Source organism: Puntigrus tetrazona, chromosome 25, assembly GCF_018831695.1.
Source record: "Puntigrus tetrazona isolate hp1 chromosome 25, ASM1883169v1, whole genome shotgun sequence".
NCBI classification, from domain to species: domain Eukaryota; kingdom Metazoa; phylum Chordata; class Actinopteri; order Cypriniformes; family Cyprinidae; genus Puntigrus; species Puntigrus tetrazona.
This window is the reverse complement of record NC_056723.1, coordinates 14,884,807-14,909,677: the sequence shown is the minus strand read 5'-3', so window position 1 is coordinate 14,909,677 and position 24,871 is coordinate 14,884,807. Positions and strand designations below refer to the sequence as shown.

Genomic DNA, 24,871 nt, shown 5'->3' with positions numbered 1-24,871 from the left:
ACATTTTAATTAAAATGTGTCCCTTAGTAAAAGCAAAAAAGTAAGCTCAAAGCCAAGCTGTATATAGCTGTTATATATATATATATATATATATATATATATATATATATATATATATATATATATATATATATATATATATATAATCTCATGTGTTTTTAGAAGTATCAGTGCCATAACCGTCTTATACTGTTCCCATCCACTTTTTCAAAATGAGTCATAACAATAAAACTCAATAAGACGATAGAGGACCTTAAATAGCGATGACATATGCCGGGTTTATGGTCCCGGGGTTATAAATGTCTCCATCCATACATCCGCACGCATCCAGACCTCCAGGCCCCGCGAGAAAACACACAGTGAACCTGAGCCCGGAGCCGAGGGGCAAATTAGCCAGACGTATTTCTTGACTGGACGCTGCTCCTTAGATCAGAGTGTCTCTTTGATCCGTAGAGCAGCTGGGGACGACTTCAAAGCCCAGCCTCCGTGATCTGTAAAGCTGCCTAACTCCACCGAGAGCTCGGCCTTTCTCACTTTACTCCACCGTCACTAAAAACCACGTAACATACAACCAAAGGCGGTGTAATGACCACTTACATCTAATGAGAAACATCAATTGGATATAGGGAAATGAGTTTTAATGCTGTTGGGACAAATGACATTATTGAGCGGTTTCCTGTGATCACGTGATTTATGGGATCTGGGCTTGATAAGACGGCGGCGTTTATTGTAGTTCGGGTGTAGTTCACGCATTTTATGATCTTATCTGCTCCCACACCTGTCCATAAGGGCGGACGCGAAGCTTACGGCCGCAATAAAGCATCAAAAGGACCCGAAGGGGGCATCGTCCAGCGCTTGCGTTACTTTTTAAGGGCTCGTTCGCGTGTGATGAACGCCGCGGGCGGGTGTGGCTCGCGACGCCACGCCGCACAACAGGTCCATTGAGTTTTCATCTGACGCACAATGACGCCTCATTTCTGAATGAACGAGTCACTTCCACTACGAGGGACTTTCCACTCCCTTAAAAAAACGGCTGGTTTCCTTTCACAAATAAGCGAGGGTGTTGCAACTACACCGCGAAACATCATCACGGCAAAGGCAACAAGCGAAACTTCTGGAATTCTACATCGGCTTTAGTTATGCTGTCGTAAATGTCGCAAAATTACGACACGGGAATGTACAACAGCATTCGTTAATTACTGTATAAACTACGTTTGAGACGGTCACTAAGACGATTAAAGCCATTAAAACGTTTATGTAAATACAAATGGATTTTGAAATGGCTTGTTTGAGAGAAGCGCGCGAGGGAGCCGTCGCGTCAGGAAATGAATCAAATCAAAAGCCGTCACGCGTAAATGAAGCCCAGGCAGAAACTCGGTTTTATGCAAATTTATTTAAATAAATACATACATCGTGAAATAACTTAATACAACATCGGCAGGGGCTGTCTGCAGCGTTCCTTTCGTAAAAAATAAATAAGTGCATTTTACATGTACACGTCCGCAGCCTTGTGGAGGCGCTTGAGAAAGTGATTCAAGGATTCAGTCACATTGAGTGTTTTTCAGGGTTGAAATCGTCGCAGGTTTGTTCCCCAAGACCTTCTCGGACCGGCTCAGTGACAGTCCGACTCGAGCACACGGGCTCCTTTCGGACATGCCGACGCGCTTCGCTTTGGTCCGAGCTTCAAGATTCGGTTCGCTGTATCTCTAAACGAATCAAAAAAAAAAAAAGGAGAATTCAGTCATTCAGGTTTTCCTTTGCTAGCTTGGATGTAGGTCTAAATCCTACCAGATACACCAAACAAAGCTCCTTTGTTCAACAGATATCCATATTTCGGCGATAGGCTCTTAAAAATAAAGGTTCCGAAAGGAATTTTGGAATTAGAACTTGAAAAGAATTGCGTGAAGAACATCTAAAGAACCTTTCGCGGAATGAAAAGGTTCCACCTGGTGAATGTTCTTCGACGCCAATGGAAGAACCTTTATTTTTAAGAGTGCAGAAGCAGCTGGTTCATTCTCACCTTGTCAGGCTCGGTTCGGGGAACATCTCAAGGCGCTCTCGCCTTGCATCTCTCCTGCTGCCCCAAAGACGTGTTCTCCGATTCCTGCCGCGTTTTGAAGTCCTGAATGGCTTTTCTGTTCTGAAAGTCGATCAGAGCCATCGTAATCACGGCGTTCCAGCAGTTCTCCTCTCCCGGGCACCTGAAGTCAATCTCCTTATTGTCCGTGGTCACGATCGTGAAGTACACGAACTTCCCGGTGCGCTCCACGCAGTCCACCTTCTTGATGGCCTGCAGCTTGAGCTCTTTGCTCTTGTTCTTCTTCTGGCTGTCCGTGTAGATGTTCAGGCTGTCCGTGGTGAGGACGCAGGTCTTCCTCTTCCAGAACTGGAGGAGGCTGTCGCTCCTCTTCTCCAGCTCTCCTTCCTTCAGGACGTGGGAGATCTCGTAGCCCGTCATTGCCGTGGCGCTTTTGGCAACGCTCGGGTCGCGGACGAGGAGACAGGAGTACGAATGGCCCAGAGCTGCGTATAATCTCCGCTGAAGCCGCCGACCGACGCTGTGCTTCTTCATGCGTGCGTAAAATCCAGGCAGACGCGAGTGAGATGCGGCGGAGACCGGCCCCGGATTTAAGGAGCGCGTGCGCCCGTCCCTCGTGACGTCACGACAACTGTTGCCCGAGCGTGAACGGAGGCGCGTGGGCGGCCGCGACCCGGAGAAAACTCTACGGCTCGAAACATGCCCGAACTCAGATTCTCATGCGGTCGGAAGGATTTACGAAGAATCCGAATCGATCACAAAAACTTCAGCGTTCTACAGTAAAGAATAGAATAGAATAATAACGTAGCTTACGGTCATTTGTAGGCGATTTTTAAAATATAATCAATAGTTATTTCATTATTATTTATTTTAATTATTTATTAATGTAATAGAATTGCTGTTATATTAGTAAATGCAATATAATTTAGTAATATAATTGTACATATGTTTAAAAAAATAATGCATTCATTTTATAATATTATTATTATAATTTTAATTAAAATAATAAAATAACATATTTAATTAGCATTGTAACACACACATGCATATATATATATATATATATATATATATATATATATATATATATATATATATATATATATATATATATACACACACAACACTTAGCGCACAACCATGACATAAAAATCTAGAAAAATTATCAATTACCTCTGAATTATTATTTTAATTAAAATAATAAATGCATTTACAAAGTCGCTTAGCATACAAGGGACTTCTCAAACTCCTTTTCTTTCAGATATCACAGACGGTGCTGTGACACAACCGCAACCTATCTTTTGAAAACATTTCAATTGCTATATTAATTTTAAATTAATAACCAACTATTTAAGGAAAGCGCACGACGAAACTGATATAAAAGTAAAGAAAGCGCAAAAAGCATTTTTTTCTCATTAAAGACCGTGAAATAGATTTGCACAACTGTGATAAGTCAAAAACAAGAAAACAGATTTTCTGTAATATAAATATTCATATCTAAAATAGATAGATAGATAGATAGATAGATAGATAGATAGATAGATATATCATGACCTGATTTCAATAATGACTCACATTCTCTAAGTAAGTCAGAATATTTAAATTTTGTTTTATTACTGTCTCCTGTACAGCATGTGGGTGTAAAGCAAGCATTGCTTCACATCCCGATGGTTATAAAGATGTATAATATGAGCTTACATGTGTATGGAGAGGATTTATGGGTGTGATGCATTATGAGCTTTTACAACTATTCCTCAAACAAAGGCTTGAGTAACTTATTAATGAAGTAATGTAAAGTATGACTGCATAAAGTCGCTTCTTTTTTGCTCTTTAAAGCAGCAGTTCCACAATCCAGCCCAATCCTATCAAAGATCCTTTGAGGAACCATCCTACCCTTTCCTTTCATTTCCACTCCCCGTCAGTGGGCTGTATTATGGTTACAGCCAGTGTGTGTGTGTGTGTGTGTGTGTCGTCATAAAGAAACGAGGCATGTCTGCCGGATGACTCACGTCGGTCCCGTTGATTCCCGAGGGAGGAGTCCTTCCAAACAAGGAGTGTTGGGATTTTGCCACCTCATTCTAGCTCCGGCCGGAGGTCACTTCTGATCCCATCTCAGCCTATAGCGCGATCGATCATTTCGGATGCGGGGAAAGCGTTTTGTCTCTATTTGGGCGAAGGTGGGCGTATTTTGATTCCCGGGCAGTGAGCTCATTATCAGTAGGAAGTCGTATCAAGGTTTTGGGACATCGGTGGGATCTGAGAAAGGAAGTTTAGACTGCTTTGTAAGCTGGATTTTTCGGGTGATTTCCAATCGAACGTGGGAGGGATTTTTGTTTTGCGGCCTTGTAGAATTATTTGGACTTTATACAGAACTAATCGTGTCTGTTCAAGCCCGGTTCACGGCTGCCCTGTTTATGAATAACTACAACGATGTGATTCATACCGTAATCAGCCTCCACCTTCACTTCACAAAAGCTTCTTGAGTTTAATAGATCAAATGTTGCATAACTGTGTCACTGCATGGGAGAAAAGAATCTAGTTTAATACGGTAATATGGCATTTTAGACATTAGTTAGGGAATATTCATTTCCTTCGATTAAAATCTTCATGGACGTAGAAGCGATTCATGAAAAAGCACATCATGTTAAGTATGTAAAAATGTGTATTTTTTACACGCCTACACTGAAAATATGGACATAGCAGGTTTTTGAAATGATAAAAATGAATCATGTTAATCCAACACAATTCATTTATATTTCTGTTATGGATGTTTTGATCAAGAAAAGATTTTATTTGTTCAAACTGAGTGTTGAATGTAGATTTTTCTCTCGTGTTGAAACTAACCGAATCGAAATCTGGACTCAATACAGAGGATAGTCGCAAATGTATATAAAATATTTTAAAAATATAAATTTTATATATATATATATATATATATATATATATAAAATATTAAATATTACACTATTCATATATACAAACATATTACAATATTTTTATTTTTATAATATATTTATATAGCATAATTTATACAATATAATTTATTTTTAGGTCCAGTACAGCATAACACCACCATACTATTAAAACTGTATCCACTGATTGAAATAAAGATTAATGAAATAAGTTAATAATAATTAAAATAAAAATCATAAAAATCTAATTTTAAATAAAAATTATAACTGAAGTAAAATGTAAAAGTTTCATTTAACAGAGTATAGATATATAAATAATAAAAAGCAACGCTAAAAAAATAAATAAATCCAAAATAGATTATTTAAAATGTTTTTTGAATTTTCTGTATGAGCAAAACATCACTTCAAGAAAATTCCAATTAAATATTTTGGCAAATGAGACTAAAACTTTTAAAATGAAAATAATTACTTTAATGAAATGGACTTTATATCAGAGTAAAATGATATTTATTACGATGTAACCATCTGACGCGTCATTTTTCCGTTAAAAGAACCTATTTGAAATTTCTCGCCAGGCCGATTAGGTTGAACCCAGTTCTGAGACGGTGTTATTTGTGAAAGAAAGGCCTGAGCGCCACAGTGCCACAACAACACTGCAGCTGTTACCTGACGCTTCTCAAGCAGGATTCCTCGCCTGTCAAAGCCCTATCTCTGTCAAGAGCTCTCCTCTCCAATTGTTTGGGGCAACTATTTTTGGCATCTTGATCTCCAGGCTTGATCTCTCACAAAAAAGCTTCAGCTCTTTCCTCTCGCTCATAAACGTGCGTAGCCCTCTCGGGCAGAACATACAGCGTTGAGTCCCGTAGTTATTTGAAGCATTGTTCAGATAAGCCAGGTCTGACGAAGCCAGAGCAAGTGCAGCCGTATCGTGGGAAAAAGAACAAATGGCATAAACGTCCAAGGGAGGCATGAGAAACTATTGTGAAACAATGCACAGGGATGAGAAGTGCTGACACACGCGAGTCAAGAAGCCAAGTGCCATAACAAAGCCGGATAGCTCTTAATATAAACCTAACTCCATGCACGACTCCAGAAACAAGTCGCTGGGCCATCGTAAAAATACAGAAAAATGCCTGAATAAACGATAATCGTAAACTGTTTGTGTTGGGCTTTGATTCTTCACTGTTTCTCTTTTACCACTTGCATGTCGGTTGTCAGTGTGTTAAAGGTACAAAACAGATAGCAACAGCATTTGCGTTGTTGATTTTGCTGGTTAACATACACATTTTCTTGTTTGTAAATTACGGTTTTATACTGTAAAATTTACAGTTTTTTTTGCATTTTCTACTAAATTATTCTGGCAACCACAGCTGACGATTTTTTTGTACATTGTGAAGAAGTATTGGTTGAACCTACTGAACGAATACGCCCTTTATTTCAACAAATTCATCGTTTATGAATGAACTCGAGTAAATGAGGCATCTTGATCTTGGACAAGAATCTACAGTGGACTAAACGAGAGCAGGCAATCTCTTTATTATAGCTCAGCTCACTATTCAAATTATGTAATAACATTTTTTTTATTCGTTTAATGATATATTTTTTTGTTTTTGTTATGCTGAGTAGCATATCTGCTTAATAAAGAATACATTTGTGTCATTGAGCACTATTACAGAACTTTTGAAAACTTGTTGAGGTTGTGAATGGCACGCTCAAAAGACAAATCTTTCCGGTGAAAGGTTTAGTGATTCAATGACTCAACAAAGACTCTCGTCACTAGCAGATTTAGGTAAGTTAAGTAAAAAAGTAGTCCACTACAAATGACTAATTGCTTTAAAACTGTAATTTGATTACATTTGATTACAGTCTCTTCACTTTTACCTGGGAAAACCAAAATTGCTTCAATTGTTAATCTGAATCTGTAATACACTACACTATTACCATTTTCGAATTTGCATCTATGCATGGCATCGATTTCAGAAAACCAGTTCAATAAAAACGTAATTTATCGTAATGCAGAGCGAAAAAAGAAAATGTCTTCATTTGCAGCCAAGCGTTAACACACTTCAAGAATGCTTAAAGACTTCAGCATGAATCAGATAAACCCTGCTACACCCTACACAAAAACCTCATTCATTTCATTCACACTCACTGTAACGTTCAGAAAGATTTAAGTGGGCGTGCCTCAGTGTCCTGAGCAAAATATGACTACCATTTTTCTCGCAATCTATCATTTTTCATACGTTGAAAAGCAATGACATTGCCGAACGGTTAAATAAACATGGATTGGTGAAAAAGGATCTAAACTGGTATTTTCATTTGATTTCCAAGTGAGAGTGATTTATGGAGTAGATTGTAGAAGACATTTAATCACTGGTTAAAGCCTGTTCCTCAAGTTTTATTGTAAGTTGCTTTGTATAGAGCATGTCGAGCAAGTAATGCTGCTCTATTGTTTTAATAAGAGCACCCTAACATTTCCATGAATTAATTAACAATACCGACTGACTCAACATTTATATCTTAAGATTACTGAAGTCATTCCAGCTTCAGTGTGTGCAGATATTATGTAAGGCTATTTAATGGTATTTGTAAATTCAATATATTTATTAAGATTGGGATGATTCACCCCATAACAAAAGTGTTTATCATTTATTTACCTTCAATGTAGATAATATAGCTAAAATTTAAGTGTCCCCAACTAAACTTATAAACTAAAGATATATTGAGGGTGAATATTGTCCAGTGGCTTGGAATATGGTTCCCGTGGCTTTGTCCCGATGGCTGTCTAGGAGACAAGGTCTTTACTGGGGATCTGTCTCCTGGTCTCCACTGACATTCAGGGATGTAGAGGTCATCTCTAGTTCCTGATCCACCATTTGGCGGGATACAGACTGGATCTGGTGTGGCTAAAGAGACCTCGGAATAAGACAGAGAGAGACTAATACTAGCATAGCTTCCATTATTCCTACCACGGGACAAATACATTATGTGTTATGGGAAGTTAAGGCGCCCTAACAATGGTTTAACAGATTTGAATTTTAGAAATGTGTAATCCAGGTTACTCACCCTCATGTCGTTCTAAACTCAAAATCTCAAAGATATTTTTAATGAAATCTGAGAGCCATCTGATTCTCCAAAGACAGCAACACAACTGAAATGATCTCAGATCCAGAAATATTGTAAATATAGTAAATACATCAGTAAAACAGTAAAATACATCAGTGGCTCAGTTTTTCAATGCTAGAAAAATACTTGTTTTTGTTTAGCCAAAATAACAATTTACACAAATTCTCCCGAGTTATGTCTTCTGCCATTCTGGAGAGTATTGCAACACATATGCATGCCTTATAATAAGGGTTTGGAACAACTTGAAGGTGAGTAATTAATGACAGAATTTTCATTTTGGGGTGAACTAATCCTTTAAACTGACAGAGTGTGTCTGCCTCCTGAACAGTGTTAGGGAGACTGTTCCCAAGGTTGGGCACTAAATAGAAAAAGAATCTGCTGCCTGCAGTTGATATTGATATGCAAGGTATTATCAAATCTCCAGAGTTTTAAGAACACAGTGGACGTGGAGGACTATAATATCGTATAGGACTCAAGTACTGAGGTGCCATTCAGGGCTTTTAAATTTTAAATGTTTATTAGGGATCCAGTGCAGTGCTGGCAGAACTGGGCTTATTGTTCATACTTTTTGGTTCTAGTAAGAACTCTAGCTGCTGCATATTGAAGTTTGTTTAAACATGCAGAACAATTTGACTTTTCTGCATTTGATTAGAGGCATTTTTTAAGTGGAAAAATATCCAAAGAATCTTTCTTCACAGTAAATAGCCTTTTGTGCCATTGGAAGATTCTGTGGATGTTAAAGAGTCTACATTGAACAACAAGATGACAATAAAGAACCTTCATTAAGACTGTATTGACAAAAAAAAGTGCCTAAATTGGCCAGCACATTGTAAACTGTCGTAATCAATCTCAATATGTCATACAGCAGTGGGGACCTTCTTTAGCTTATGGGCCCTGAGTTTAATTCCAGGTAAGCCTCTGCATTAATGTAGCCCTGGATGGAGACCAAACAGCTCTAGAAATAATCAGACAGAATTTTGCAGAGTTTAAATCTGTGGAAACATACTGTACACAGTAGTAACATATTTTTATACCCAGTGATGGTAACTGTCAGCAGAGATAAAACGGCGTCATCCGAGGCAGCTGTGTGCGTTAATACGATGGGATGTGGATTTACGTACCAGAACTACCAGATGGAGACAATATGAGTAACTGGTATATCATTTTCCATAACAGAGATCTTAATAGAACTTCTTCATTGCTTTCTGTATTACAGTGCAGTCATTTAGTGTAGTTGGCGATATGGTGCCGTCTTGAATTATCAGACATCTACATGTTACAATAAGGCATTTATTTTAAGACTGCCCATCCAAGACAAAACACAAATCTCTCTTCTGTTGAGTTCTAAGGATCGGTTGTTTCCGCTATGGGACATTAAAGGACCTCACACAAGAGTTTCTGTGGTTTCAGTGAGGGCTGGTCAAGCAAACCGGGCAGCCATAAAAGGCAAAGGGAAGCTGGGGAAGAATGTAAGGTCACTGTCAAGTGTGACTGCAGGGAAGGATTTAGGACCTGAAGACTTGAAGCTCTTGAGTTTTGGGGTGAAGTGGTGTTAATCCACTGAGGACAAACACATTAACTTCAACGACAAACAAAAGGTCTGTTCTAGGTCTAGGTCTGTTCAAGGTTTTCATTGAAAGGGCACACACTGGAGATCCAATATAATACGCAAAATAATAAACCTTGTTACCACATAACACAAAATGTAATTCCATAATACCGGGAACAATTTTTCGTAAATTTGCTAGAAGTAACTTAATTTGGATGAACAAGTTAAAATAATATAAAGATATTAAAATCAACCCTGTAACCACCCCCATATTTTCATCATTTGTAATTTGTCACCCAGGATGTAATATAGTTACAAGTATTAAAATCAACCTTGTTATCGCATAAATTCTATAAAACCGGGTAACATAATTTGGATAAACAAGTGGCTACAGTAATTTAACAACATTGAAATCAACCGTTACCGTGTTATCCCCCCCTCCCCTTTTTTGTAAAATTACCACACAAAGAAATTAACGTAACATTCGTTTTAAACAGATGTTTCTAAATTCAACCCCATGAAATCAAGCTCAATCTGCAGTTTTGAAGGCAACTCCTTGTACCGAAAAGTTATATCACATTATTTAAGATATAACCTCTGTTTTGTGCCCTATTTGTGGAAGGTGCCAATACAGTGAAAGTAACATTATAATTTGAGAGAAATTGAATATTATGTAAAAATATTTAATTGAGAATGAAAGGGTGTTTTCATGTATGCGACAGGAGGGAGCTGAGACCACAATGGACGCGACATTTGAAACTGTGGGGGTGTTAGAAGTTTCTCAGAGACCGCAGAACACACTGGATAACAGATTCTTTGTTCTGTCTTCATATGCATTTGTTCAGTGTTATAATTTGTGGCTGTAAACAATTGACGGTACATGTTCTGTAGTGCAAAGTTCATTGAGTTTTTGTTGCTGTGTGCTAAAAACTTGTACAACCCTTTCCCATCCAACTTTTTCTCGCCTTTTCTAAATTCTATGGGTATAGCTTCTGGTCTCATCCACGGCCAACTATTTTTAGCTGTACGAAACGATTCATTCTGCTGCTTGATATTGAACATTTTTGTGTGCCGTTATGTTATTTTAATGTTTGATCTTAGACACACTCGTTTATAGTGCAAACAGTTTTACCGTTTACTGCACATCGTTATTTTTGTCGTTATCTATAGCTTCTAACGAACCAGAAGCCTCGCCCATAGACTTACTTCCGAGTTCAGGAAAAATATGGATACGACAAGCCATAAAAAAATCAACATTATTACCCCCATAAAAGTGTACAGTGGCATTTTTATTGTTTTGGACTTTATACTGACACCTATTGGTGTGGAGGAAGCATCACATAAACTACATAAATATGGCATTTTCTAAAAATTAAAAGTATTAGGCAGATCCCAACATGGCCATGACCATGAAGGTGGGCCGCTCTTATGTAAAATAAAACAGCTTTTTATCTTTCTGAAAGGACTTAAATCTTCATCAAATGTGGGTTTACAAATTTGAAGTAATTGCATCTTTAATTAGACATCCTTATGTCTGCATATCACACCGTGAGAAGTTTTTCTGACCACTTTCATGCCCGTAAGCTTCGCAAAACTAGAATGACAATAATGCGATTCCATCCGTGCCATGATGATAAAAAAGCAGGAGACAAATTCTCTTCATTCCACTCTGAAGTATAGCAAGATTTTGAGATAATTTTCAACCACATCCCCGAACTCACGAAGGTGAGTTGCAAAGGTGGGAATGATCCCACACAGAAGCGATCCGGCTTTCTGGAATCTGAACCAGCGGATTACACACTTTAGAAAGTACTAAGAGAATGCCGGCAAGCATTTCGCACAAAGCAGCCTCACATTGGTGAAGCAGTCTCAGTGTTGGGATTCCTCACATAGCTGATGCCTTTCTGGAATCTGGTTTGGTGGGGTTCGGTTTCCCGCTCTAATTTCCACCTAATTATGCTCGCCGAATAATTATAGCCTTCCACGGTCATTTCAAGCATTATATTTCTCTTAAAACAGGCCAGAATAAAATGTACGAGATCAATGAGGTGTGGGGAACAGAAAGTCACGTTCAGCAGAACTTCTAGATGTTTTTACGTGTACTGAACGAAACCTGATGCCATCGTTCTGAAGTGTTGTACTGGCATTGATATTATCCTTCAGCTTTATCATCAGGCGAGCAGCATCAGATTTCACAAAAAAAAGAAGAGCAAGACTTTTTGGCGCACAACATTTAATAGAATCTTTTTGTCTATTTTGTACAAAATGGAAACAATGCTGCGTTACAAACCAAAGAAGTTCCAGATAAGGCTACTGCTCGCACACAGTTCAAACGGAGAGTAAACCTGCAATGGCTTTAAGATCTGTTCGTTATCATTCCCAATACTGATGCAATTCTGTGCATGAATGCAAGCAACTTGACACATAACCACATGGCGAAATAAAATACGATTGAAATCCCATGTCAACGTGCATGGCATGGATATGCGCTACGTCACGCAGGGATGAGGAATTCGATGACGCCCAACCCTGGAGACGAATCAGAAATATCCCATTACCGCAATCCACATCGTTCGGCTACCAATGAGCCGGACGATCCGCATCAAAACACTTTCGGAACTACATTGTAACAGCTACATCGGAGATTTAAGCTATGTCCGATTCGTGAAGACAGCAGGTTCGTTTTGTTGGCAAAAGAAACCCTGAGTAATGCTACACTGGACGACGCCTGGGAGCTCGTATCGTCTGGGGAGTGTCCAAAAACCTGCTATGTTGCAAAAAATGGCCACGGTTGCATATGGACGTTAAGAATTCAAAACACGTGTAGCAACTTCTGCTAGACCCTCTTGCATACCAGCTCTAACGTTTCGAAATATAGAAAATAAAAGAAAATCACACGTCTTTACACGTTATCCGTTTTGAGGGTTGCGTTTTTGAGCGCGAAATCACACGACTTATGAATGAGAACACTGAGGTCACCTCTGTAAAAGTAAACAGTAGAGAAATAAACAAACAAACAAACATGCATTTCCTAAACAGCGTTTGGTTTCCTATTGCATTAGTGTGGCGAGCCCACGAGGAAATGAGGCCTGCGTCCACGTCGTCTATTTGCCTGACGGACAGCCGAGTTGTGCCGTGGCTATCTGCTCGTCGGTCTTACTGCTGTTTGCACTCTGCAGGAGGAGGGTCTTTCTGTAGGCACAACGAGGTAGAGATAAAACATAAAAGGTGTATTAGTAATATTATTTCAGGCATTGTGCAACAGGTAGCAATGATTTGCCTGACGATGGTTTGGTTTATAAATGCATGCTTTGGTAAAAGTGAAGTGTGTAATTTCTGCATTAACCCTAATAGCGCAGCTAATATTTTCGAACAGGTTTTGGCTCCGCCCCCCCCATCTGTCATTGGTTGCAAATTAGCCTTACCCATAAATCCCACTACAGGGTTTATTAGTGCCTGCCCACTTTTTTTTAGTAGCGCTGGTTCCAGAAGAAATCGCCTAGTATCAAAATTTTTTATTATTAAAAATGGTAAAAATACCATTTTTACTTCCAGAACCCAACTACTGCACACGATCAAGACAGAAATTGATATGTCTCACCACTTAATATTAAAATCATTACACACTTCACCTATAAGGTTAAGTTAGTGAGTGGGAGTTCAGAAGTTTAGTCTTAAATGTCATTTTCACACTTTCATTTGTTTGTTGCATCCTGGTTGATCCGCTTTCGCATTTTTTCCAGCTGCGCTTTGGTTTTTTTAAAATACTTTCACCATAGTAAACACTCTCTAGTAGTATTGAGCGCCTGCCATCTAAGTTCAGACGACAGTTTGGCAACATTAAATACTTTCTGTATTTATCAGCCAAAAAAAAGACAAAAAAACCATTTATTTTACTTCAGTTACATTTATAAGTATTACTTATTTATTACTATTTTATAAGTTAATTATGCGTAATTTATTACATAATAAAAGCCCTGCATCTCTAAGACATCCCTTTAATAGCTACTCATGTTACAGAACTGATGTTAACTCAATTGCTAGTTATTCTCCCAGGTGACTTTTTTTTTTTCAGCCCTTTCCTGCTCAAGTCCCAACCATTTTGAGACCTGTAGCAGACATCAAATTTGAAATGATTTTACGAAATCGTGCGCATAAAATCGTGAAACATTTAAGTCACCTACGTGCTATTGTAAGTCAATGTTATTAGCTGCGTAATTCTGGCAGATCTACGCTCACGTCTCCAAGTTGTTTTAAACCACAGTACGTTTGCGAAATAAGTGTTCAGCATCTACACGCGAACAAAAAAATAGTTTGGCCGCGTTCATGCGCTTTAACAAACCTTTCGTGTGAAAGTGACACAAGAGCGAAAACAGAGGAAAAAGGCTAAAACAATGAAGGGGAGGCGGATCGGAATAGATACGATTGGAAACAGCGCCACATCCCTTCAGGTGTCTCTTACCTAGAAATGCATGAAGTGAGAAATGAATTATGCCTGTAAAAGGGAAGGGGCAAACACAGGTTTATCAGGCATGCGGCTGATCACGAAGCAATACAAAGTTAATGCTTTCGATCCAGACCAACTCAATCAAACCCACATCCTCAATAAAGATCTACTCAATGCAGTGATTAAGAGACGACTGTGTTTGTACATAAAATACACAGCAACCAGTAAGTTGTGCACTGCATACTAATTTGTTGCTCCATATATCATATAAATATACAGAATAATACAGCAAGCAGCATACAGCATCCACCAGTATGCCAGAACTCCTCAAATTTGTGATGAATTTGATTGAAAAATTTAGAAAAAAGTATAACCCCAGCTAATTATGTGCTGCTTTTTCCGAATAATTGATAGTTTGACAAATGCTCACCGTGGGATCAAAATCTCCCTCGTCCTCTTCTTCACCTTCGTCATCCAGATCCTGAATGACAAACAATCATCTGCTGTCACACTGCAATTGCCGTAAATGTGGAGCATTATGAAATGATCAGGGTCTATTAAAAGATTCCCACCTCCTCCTCTCCCTCTTCAAGATCCTCCTCTTCGTACTGCAAAACAGCATAAAATTACACATCAATGTGATGTTTATTTACAAGAGGGTCTGGGCAACACATTAAGCATTTACAATATCTTCAGTGTTATTATTCAAATTAAACAACCCACATAGATTTTTACGCTTTTTTTATTGTCCACAATTTAAAAAAAAAAAAAACAGTAAAAATCTAGTAAAAATTGACCTGTTGTAGGAGTCTTAACACAAAATTGTATCTAATAAAATACTTTTTTATTTCAATTAAAGCCAATGCAAAGCACACAAAGTATATTAAACATTTTCAGATCAGTTGTTGAATCTATAGTCAGTCAGAGAGATTTTTTTCTTGTGATGGTAATATAAAAAGAGCAGACATACGCTCTCGTCGTCCTCTAAGGCCTCTCCAGTGAAATAAAGCACTGCTCTGGGAATGACCCTCTCTCGGAAAAAGTGTCCGATCTCAAAATCTGCGGCTAGAGTGAAGTCCAAGTCTTCATCCTGGACACACACACACACACACAGACACGGTGAGCATCCAATGGACGTCAATTATTGTAATTGAAACGTTTAATAATTCCAGGGCTGAGAATAGCATCTCCTGATGTCATACTAACGCCACACTTTCAAGATCGTGACCTACAGATGTTATCGAGCACTAGCTGAGAAGTCGTTGTGAAATAATTGTGCTTGTGTTTTTTTTGTTTGTTTTTTTTTTTTCAAACTCTAAGAGGTAACCGACACTGACGCAGAAACTCTCGAGATGTTTCTTGTTGGTGACGTGTTTTCTAAACTCGCAGAGGAGGATTGAACTACACTACGTGTTTGTGTAGGCAGCTGAAAGACGTGTGGAGGTTTACAAACACGACAAAAAACACAAGAGTGCTGGACGTCTCACTCACCATGCCATCAGGTGACGCTAGAAAAGAAAAGAAAAAAGGAAAAGTATTAATTCTGGCACAAATAAAAAAAAAAAAAAAAAAAAATAAAAGTTAAATTACAATGTGACAAAAGAAAATATAGCCTATTACAATTAACTACATTTGAAATAAAATTGAAATTGTAATTACATAATATTCTGTTTTATATATATATATATATATATATATATATATATATATATATATATATATATATATATATATTTTTTTTTTTTTTAAGATATACATGTGTATATTTATATTAATTTAACTTTATTTAGGGAAGTTTTTTTATCAATTTAAATATTTTATTTTATTTATTTTAATATAGCTCAATTAATACATATAAGAATAATAAAAAGTCCTGGTAAAACTAAACAAAAAGATGCATCACAGTTTCCACAAAAATATTAAAAATGATAAGAAATGTTAAAAATTCTGCACTGCAACACAGGAATATATTATAAGAAAAATTATGTTTAAATGTTTAAATAGAATATTATATTATATATATATATATATATATATATATATATATATATATATATATATATATATATATATATATATATATTATAAATAAATGTTAAAAAAACAGTCCCAAAACAGGCTTATTTTCTTTCTATTTCAGGTGAAGTATGACCCGCCTTGGTCCTGACAGGTTTTGAGATTCAAACATGCAAATGCAAGTCCTTTTTTTTTTTTTTTTTTTTTTTTTTTTAAAGAAGCTGATCAAAGTCTGGCCTAAAGGAGACGTCTCTTTATAGTCTTCTCAGAGATCCATCAAGCCCTGAGAGCGTTACATCACCCAGCGGCCGCCGCACCTCAGACGGGAATGTTGTGGAAATCACCTCGGTAACAGATAAATGGCACACATCCGGCGCCGCGCTGATTGACGGTAAGAGCGTCTCTTTCCCACAGTCCCGTGTGCAGGACGGGCCGCATTCTTTACACTACATCAGAGGGGCTGATGGGAAAAATGACGCTTACAATGCCAAGCATTCAATTCTCGGCATTTTTGGAAAGGCTGATTGAGGTGAAGGAAGAGCAATGTCACGGCGGTTGAAAGTACAAATTTAACTGGCATTCCTTCGCTAAAAAAAAAACAAAAAAAAAACGGGAGGGCGGGATATGTTTATATGACGCTGTGTTTGGTTAATAAATGCTGAAAAAGCTACAGGAAGAAGCAGGCGCCATGTTGCTGAAACTGAATGAGACGCACTCAAAAACAAAAAGCTGACTCGCTTATATAAAATATCGACTGGAGACATATTTGTCAGTAATGCGGAAATAAAACGGGTCTGATTTCTTCGCATTTTAAACAATATGGTAAAATAACTATTAGTAGTACTACTAATACTAATAATACTGTAAGTACTATGCATTTGTTTGATTTTATTTCAATAATTCTACTTTCGAAACGCATGCATCAAACCGCAAGAATAAGCATTTAAATCTTTTTACTAAAAAAAAGCATTTCATTAGAAAGTATGAATGTGGTTAAAGTATGGCTATAGTATGTATATATATATATAGCTATATATATATATATATATATATATATATATATATATATATATATATATATATATATATATATATATATATATATATATTTTTTTTTTTAAGCATCATTCTGTTATTATTATTATTATTATTATTATTAATGTTGAAAACAATTGTGCTGCTTAATATAGTAATAAAAAAAAAAAAACAGCAATCAAAATATAAAACTCTGTAACAATTTTAGTCTCTCTTGATTAATTTAACATATCTTTGCTGAGTAAAAAAAAAAGCACTAATTTCTTCCAAAAACAAACCTATAAATTCCACTAGCAATCACTGTCTAGACAACAATGAAATATGAAGCTCGATTTTTGTCAATATGTGACCCTATATGCTTTTATTATTGTTTTCCTAATAATAATAATAATAATAATAATCACATAAGTCACATAATATAGATAGCGAAGGTCAAGACGGACAAATACATTTTTAAAAACCATTGTATAAAACTGCTCCATTTGTTTGCGATAAATAGCTTAAAATGAATAGAACGTCTCCAATAAATCAACGGGAGACTCAGCTATCGAGCGCCGCCTTGAGGAAGACCACTTGCATTACATACAGAACAGTGTCTAGTGGACCTTTGTTCATCTATTTAGACAAAAAAACACTTGCGTGATGCCACCTGCTGTCCACAGGACACTAAAAATGACATTCGCGCACAAACATAATATGCTTAGTCCCATGAAAACTGAATTTAGTGCTTGATGTTGTTGATATCGCTCAAGACAGACACTTGAAGTCAGTAGTTCAAATAAAATAAATAATATTTCCATTAGTAAAAAAAAGATGATGAATTTAGTCATTAATTGGCAGTAAGAAATAAACGGCCAAACCGACAAACCTATTCAGAAACTAACCGACAAGCAACAAGAAAAGCCTCTTCGTATGACGTAAGAAAGGAGGTCAAAGCTTTGGAAAACCCGCTCAATTATCTCAATCCCATGATTGGAGACTAATTAAGTCACACAAAGAGCATGGCATAACTCACACTCGCGTAACAGTGAACCGTTGAGATCGGCTTAGGTTTATTTCGCAGACCGAGGCGTAGGCTTTTTGTTGATTGTCTCTTACCTTTCGCCGGATTGAAGAAGTTGAAGAAGGAGTCCTGCGGGACCTCTTTGGTGACCGTACGAACGGTCCCTCTGCCTTTGTGCTTCTGCTTCTTCTTAACGACTTTGACGGTCACGTCTTTGCCTTTGTGCCAGTCAATCTTACAACTAAAAGAAAAAAAACAATGGAAAAGACAGTGATTAGAAACACCGCTCACCCAGACGCACGCCAAGAACAAGGTTTCTGAAGGACCACCGATGCCTGAAGATGCTGCGAATTCAGCTTTGATGGCTGTTTTCTAATTATTTTTGAGCCCATAAAGCAGCCGTCGTGCACATAAGAGGCTTCTTTTTAAAAAAACGTGAAAATATCCCAATTATTCCAACCTTCCCCCGCTTTTTAGCATCAGCAAGCAGTGTTTCTCCGTCTTACCCTTCACAGTCTACGATCTCCGGCCCCTCGAATGAGAACGGGTCTGCTGCGTCCGGCTCTGATTTCATCTTGTAGACTTTAGCGAGGACCGTGTTGCTGAAGTAGCTGTTGGGCTCGAAGTGGAACTCTAACGTGAAACTCTGTGACAACGTATGAAAAAAAATGCATTAAAAAGCTGCGTGAAATGGCATAATAACCGCAAAATATATAAGAGAAGAAATTATACAGAAGACGTGTCCGAGAAACGTTTTCTAATACACACACGGCTGCTAAAAGAGCGTTTCTCCTCAGGAACATTTCTCATTTTATTTTAAAAATGCATGAAAAAGACCATAATAACGATAGTAATTATTACAATTGGGATCTGTAATTTTTTTTTTTTAAAGAATTTTCTTCTGCAGTAAAAAACACACACGCCTGGTTCAAGAAGAGGGTCTTAAAATAGGGAAAAAAATATTATTTTTTCCAACTTTCGGACTGCGCTGTGTTGGTGTAGTTATAAGTATAGTTAAGAAATGTTTAGTGCTAAGCAGATATTATTAAATTGTTGTTTTGTAATGTATTATTTTTTATTATTTGAAAAGCTAGATAAAACAATAAAAAGCACATTTGGGCTATTTAATTTATGCAATTGTAAAAAAAAAAATTATTTATTTTGTTCGGCTTCGCTCATGAATTTTCATTTCGGTGCATCGCTGGACACGAGCTTGTTTAGCTGTTTTACAAACCATTGGCTGTCCGGGCTCAGAAAACTTCACAGTGATGTCCTGCAGGTGTTTCAGGACTGGCTCATCGTGCTCCTGCAGAAAACAAAAAACATCCCACAGCGGTTAAACCGAGGCAGCACTTGGGCTTCTAATTAAAACCCTGCTTATTTAACTCATTTGTATTATTCTTTAATATTTTGTTTAATTTTTGACCAGTCGTTCTCGCTGTGATTCTCAGCACAATGCTGTGGCACATTCAGTTAAATTTTATTTTAAATTCTAATTAAAACATTTTTTAGGTTGTCATAAATACGAATAAATGTATAAATATGTAATGTAAATATATAAATGTATAATATTAATGATATAATTAAAAATCTAATTAGAAAAAACATACATAATATACTATTTTAAGTAGTAATGAAAACCTAAATTATATTTAATATTTTGACACCTTTCTACCACAATTGAATAAAAAAAAAAAAAAAAAACATAAAAATGAAACCCAAACCTATAAACACGGTGCTTAGAAAAGCCCAAAATGTTAAAATAAACCAATTTTTTTGCAAATGTATTAAGTAGAAATAATGCGACCTGCAGCATTTCTCCCAGCATATCGACACGTTTGAAGATGGTGAGCCAAAACTCCGGGATTCCCTTCGAATCATCGGCGCCGGCAGAATCCGCCTGCTTCTCCTCCAGAGCGGCTTTCTTCTGCAAATCTTCCTGCGGGTGAAAATCATTGAGTCAAATACACCATTATCCATATCGCATCCTCAAAATGCGATATGGATCGCATCCACTTGTCTTCAAGCAAAAAAAAAGAAGACAAAGCAGCCGTGCCAAGGAAGCGGGTATGATATACATTTCTGATATATTTTGTTCGGTACTCTCACAAGTATCCACTTACAGCAAGATCCTCTTCCTCCCTGTCACTCTGCCATTCGCATTCCTCGTCCGTGGGTTCAACGGCACCAGCCACGACGTCCCGTCTCTGAACAAAGGAGCATTGTGCTTTGTGACATCGCCATTCCGTACACATGACATCATCATTGCGTATACATGACATCATCATTGCGTAAGATGACATCATCATTGCGTAAGATGACATCATCATTGCGTATACATGACATCATCATTGCGTAAGATGACATCATCATTGCGTATACATGACATCATCATTGCGTATACATGACATCATCATTGCGTATACATGACATCATCATTGCGTATCATGACATCATCATTGCGTAAGATGACATCATCATTGCGTAAGATGACATCATCATTGCGTATACATGACATGACATCATCATTGCGTAAGATGACATCATCATTGCGTAAGATGACATCGTCATTGCGTAAGATGACATCGTCATTGCGTATACATGACATCGTCATTGCGTCGTCATTGCGTATACATGACATCGTCATTGCGTATACATGACATCAATGCGTATACATGACATCATCATCATTTCAAAGACACACAGCATTCATTTCTTAAACAAGTGTGTAAAAACAATAATAAATTTATTAATTCTGCTGGCTATGATACCATTTCCTAGAACAGGCGTGTAACAAGAAGGCTGGCTGCCCTTTATATGCATTGTGGGTAAAAGCTGAACTACTAGATCATCTCCAGACAAGGAAACGGACGAGCTTGAGCTGGACGTTCGTTCTCTAGCGCCGACTTGAGCACAATTTGTACGTATTTTACGAGGTGGCTAACTAGTACTAATTCGTGCAAGCTGCCAATCCGTATGAATTTGGACGAATGAATGTGGAAGCAGCCAACTACATCGTACGGGTCAAAATGATCGCTTATTATCAATTATATAAAACCATTGCTAATTTCTGATTAGTAAAATGCATGCTAAAAAGTTAAGTAGAACAACATAAAATGTAATTTTCTCAATATTTCATTTTTTTAACAGATTATAGATTTGCAAATAACTGTATCTCGGGCCAAACATTGTCCGATCCTAACAAAGCTCATTTATTCAGCTTTCGGATCACGTATAAATCTCGAAGTCAAAAAAAAATGCACCCTTAAGACTGGTTTTGTGGCGCAAGGCCTGCAGCGAGCGTCCCAGGTTTGTGAGGGGTTAAATACTTCGGTGAACCGGCTCCGTAACACCGAGCGTGTTTAAACAAAAATGACGGGAGTGATTTGCATACCTTGTCAAAGATGGGCTGGTAGAGGCCGGCGTACTTCCTCTCAAGCTCGTGGACTTCTTCGTAGAACTTGGCCTCGATGTTGGCGCTCTGGAGCTGGAGCCTCTTCAGGGCATAGACTCTTCTCTTTACGGTCTTGGGCAGGAGGTGGAAGTTCAGCGTTCTAGACAGTCAAAAAAAGTCAGATAGCTCACTTTTACACAATGTTAAAAACACATTAAAGAAGGCTTACGGACGTTTGCTAAAAAGATAGTCGCTTACAAATCGAATGCTTGTTAAATTCGACATTTATGAAACTTTACGGACGTTTCCTAAAGCGAGAAACGTCATTTACAGACGAAAGTGTCGTAAACGAAAAGTTCCGTCTGTTAAATCGTGCAACTTCTTTATAGTAAACGTTTAGGAACTTGTTTAGCCTGCGACACTTTGCAGGCGTTTACGAAACGCAAGTTGGCGAATATGATAAATATTTCATAAAACGCGTCGCAGAACTTAGACGAAACCCGTAAATATTAGTAAAGTTTACTACACTTGCGTTTTAAAAAAACATCTGTAAAGTTTACAAAACTTATTTATATATCCGTTCGTTTTTTTTTTTAGCAGCTTCATAATCTCGTTTCGTAAATATCAGCACAACGTAAGTTTACGACACTTTATAAACACAAAACAAGGCTTTAGCAGCGTTAATACTTTACAGATGTTTGCAAAACACAAGTTCCGTCAACTTTACGAACGTTTACAAAAAGCGTTGAAACTTCGAAGAAATTGTACAAAACTTTACAGAAAGAAAGTCAGCGATTTTTTCTTTAGCTTCTTGGTTTCATGCGCGTACATTTGTGCCTCACCTTTCTACTTCTAAAAAGCCCTCTGCTTTGTCAGACTGAAAAGGTTTGTTTCCTCCTTTGCCTTGGGGAAAAAAAATGAAAGAGAGTCCCAGTGTTATTTTTAGCATATCTGTATGTATTTTCATCATGCGCTTACATATTCACAGCTGTCACAGACACAGACGTATCATTTCTGGAAATGTATTTCGACTTTATAAACTTGAGATAAATTGCTTTATTAATAATGGAGCTCTTTATAACGATCACATAAGTCGCGTATAGCATAACATATGTAAGGAAATCATAAATACGGTAAACGAATGACACAAAAACATACCTTTGGCTTCGCTCTTTTCATCTTTTCTATCCATTTCCACACCTCAGCTATTTAAAACAAGGATGTGCAAATGTCACAAATTGAAATGTGTCACGCTTTAAAACATACAGGCAATTAATATATTCATTGAGCAGGATCTTTCTGTATTTATAAGATATCAAAGCATGACACCAGAGTGGCTTTGATTACTAAACAGGTGATGAGGATGACACCGATATGAGCAGTTTGCAAAACAAATGGGCCTGTCAGTAACAGCTATTAATCATCTGACACTCATTGGGCATCACAGCAAAGCACAGCTTATGAATTATCGAGCAACAATCACTTGTATGTCTCTTTTTCCATTTCTCATTAAAATGTGGAAAGCATTACATTATATGATCACATTGTTATATTGCTTCTGTACAAAATAACTGCCTTTTTGGTTCATTGGTGAGGTTTTTGAGAAATGCAACCTAAAGAGAGACTGTGATAAAAGTGAAAACGGCAGACTGCTGTCACTGGGCTGTCACGCATGTGTCCGTGGCTGTTAAATGTCCCTTCACGCACATGTGCGGCATGTGTATCTGTCAACACCTTAACTGTTACGGCTCCGAACCTCGCGGAACACCGCGATTGAGTCGCTAAAGCTTTTTAAAACCGCGCGTGTCCTTTCCAAACAACGCCGCGAAGCTGTGATCGCAGCAATAAACATCATTTTCTTTGACTCACCCCCACGTTACGCTCCGGACCGTCCTCACGCTTCTATCCGACGGAGAAGTGCTACGGCATGTCGCATCAACCTCAGCTCTCATTGGACGAGTGGCCGTCACGGGTCACGAGGGCTGGCCAATCAGAGCCGCGCCTCTGTATCGCGAGACGCCATTGGCTGAGACGCGCTCCGCTCGTAGCGTACTCGAGTCGCGCAGAGCGCGTTATAACCGCAGACCGTTAATTTAACGAACTGATAAAACTCGTTTGCTTTACTGTACCGAGTTATACATTTACAGAAAGCTAATACAACGCTAGAGTCATTTAGCGTACTGATGTCAAGCACTAAATCTTTACTACTGAGGGCGGAACGGTTCGGTAGAACTGCGGGATCCTTAAGCGTTTCGTCTAAAAAAAGTGAAATGTAATGAAAGTAAAAAAAGTGAATGTGAAGTGTGCTTCTGCTCTTGCCCCGAGTTTCTCTCACCTGAACAAGGCTTGGCTTCTCTATAGCGACTTCGGCCCCGAGGGGACAGGCTGCTTGCTTTTCCCTGAAGTAAAAACACTGCATAGCGACCTTCATGTTTTTAGAACACATAACTCATTATCATGTAAAGTTGGTATGCAATTATATATATATATATATATATATATATATATATATATATATATATATATATATATATATATATATATATATATATATATATATATATATATATATATATATAATCGTTTTGTCAAACGATTAATCACGAAAATAACCGTCTGTGTGTACTGTGTATATTTATGTATGTAATATACAATTAATAGAAATGTATGTGTGTAAATGCATGTAAACATTTCCTGAATATAGACTGTATGTGTGTGTATTTATATATATGTTTTGGATTTTTTTTTTTTTTTTGGCTCATTCTCCAACTCCCTCAGAGTTAATAAGTTGAGTTTTACCGTTCTTGAGCCCGTCTCCGGGTCTGGCGATAACACTGTTAGCATAGCTTAGCATAGATCATTGAATCCGATTAGACCAGTAGCATGGCATTCAAAAAGAGTTTAGATATATTTCTTGTTTAAAACTCGACTCTTCTGTAGTTATATCGTGTACTAAGACTTGCAGAAAAAAAAAAAGTTACTATTACTCTGGAATGAGAGTATAGTTCCTGGTCGTAACAGCCTAGAAAACCGCTACTTTTAATTTTTTCGATGATCTTTTAATTACACGATGTAACTACCCAAGAGTCAAAAACATTAAGAAAAACATTTAAACTCTATAGGCACTTTTAAACGCGATATTTCGTATTTACAGTCAATGAAAGTTAAAAAAATTCCCAGATATTCATGTTTCCCTGTTTATAGTTACATTTACATCAGCTATAAACTGAAAAGTGTATTGAAAGCTGCATATTTGTACGTACATTTAATTTTTTTAATACTATATATATATATATATATATATATATATATATATATATATATATATATATATATATATATATATATATA

The 24,871-nt window shown here is 37.4% G+C and overlaps 2 protein-coding genes across 3 annotated transcripts; both read right to left on the bottom strand.

Annotated features, from left to right (window-relative positions):
* Positions 1–1,374: 1,374 nt before the first annotated feature.
* On the bottom strand, positions 1,375–2,614 carry LOC122331326 (pleckstrin homology-like domain family A member 2). Its single transcript, XM_043228880.1, has 2 exons — positions 2,021–2,614; positions 1,375–1,706 (listed from the first exon to the last, which is right to left on the bottom strand). The coding sequence occupies exon 1, from the start codon at positions 2,570–2,572 to the stop codon at positions 2,048–2,050; it is 525 nt and encodes a 174-aa protein (XP_043084815.1). The 5' UTR covers positions 2,573–2,614; the 3' UTR covers positions 1,375–1,706; positions 2,021–2,047.
* Positions 2,615–11,841: 9,227 nt separating this feature from the next.
* On the bottom strand, positions 11,842–23,509 carry nap1l4a (nucleosome assembly protein 1-like 4a). Of its 2 annotated transcripts, XM_043228291.1 has the most exons (15): positions 23,390–23,509; positions 22,679–22,725; positions 22,363–22,423; positions 21,521–21,680; positions 20,250–20,333; positions 19,934–20,065; positions 19,361–19,432; positions 18,633–18,772; positions 18,222–18,367; positions 15,564–15,580; positions 15,043–15,162; positions 14,645–14,680; positions 14,503–14,553; positions 14,088–14,120; positions 11,842–12,817 (listed from the first exon to the last, which is right to left on the bottom strand). In XM_043228291.1, exons 2-14 carry the CDS (start codon positions 22,710–22,712, stop codon positions 14,115–14,117), a joined length of 1,059 nt encoding a protein of 352 aa, XP_043084226.1. In that variant the 5' UTR covers positions 22,713–22,725; positions 23,390–23,509; the 3' UTR covers positions 11,842–12,817; positions 14,088–14,114. The 2 variants fall into 2 exon arrangements, with proteins under 2 accessions (XP_043084226.1, XP_043084225.1); XM_043228290.1 differs by lacking the exon at positions 14,088–14,120.
* Between the last annotated feature and the right edge of the window lie 1,362 nt (positions 23,510–24,871).

Bases quoted from the DNA above. Each gene is read 5' to 3' on its own strand.
- LOC122331326 (XM_043228880.1), bottom strand. From the start codon at position 2,572: ATGAAGAAGCACAGCGTCGGTCGGCGGCTTCAGCGGAGATTATACGCA.
- nap1l4a (XM_043228290.1), bottom strand. From the start codon at position 22,712: ATGGATAGAAAAGATGAAAAGAGCGAAGCCAAAG. The intron at 18,368-18,632 runs GTAAGACGGAGA...TTTTTCTTTTAG, and splicing joins GAGATCGTAGACTGTGAAGG to TTGTAAGATTGACTGGCACA. The intron at 14,681-15,042 runs GTATGTCTGCTC...GCTGTTTTGCAG, and splicing joins CCTTAGAGGACGACGAGAGC to TACGAAGAGGAGGATCTTGA.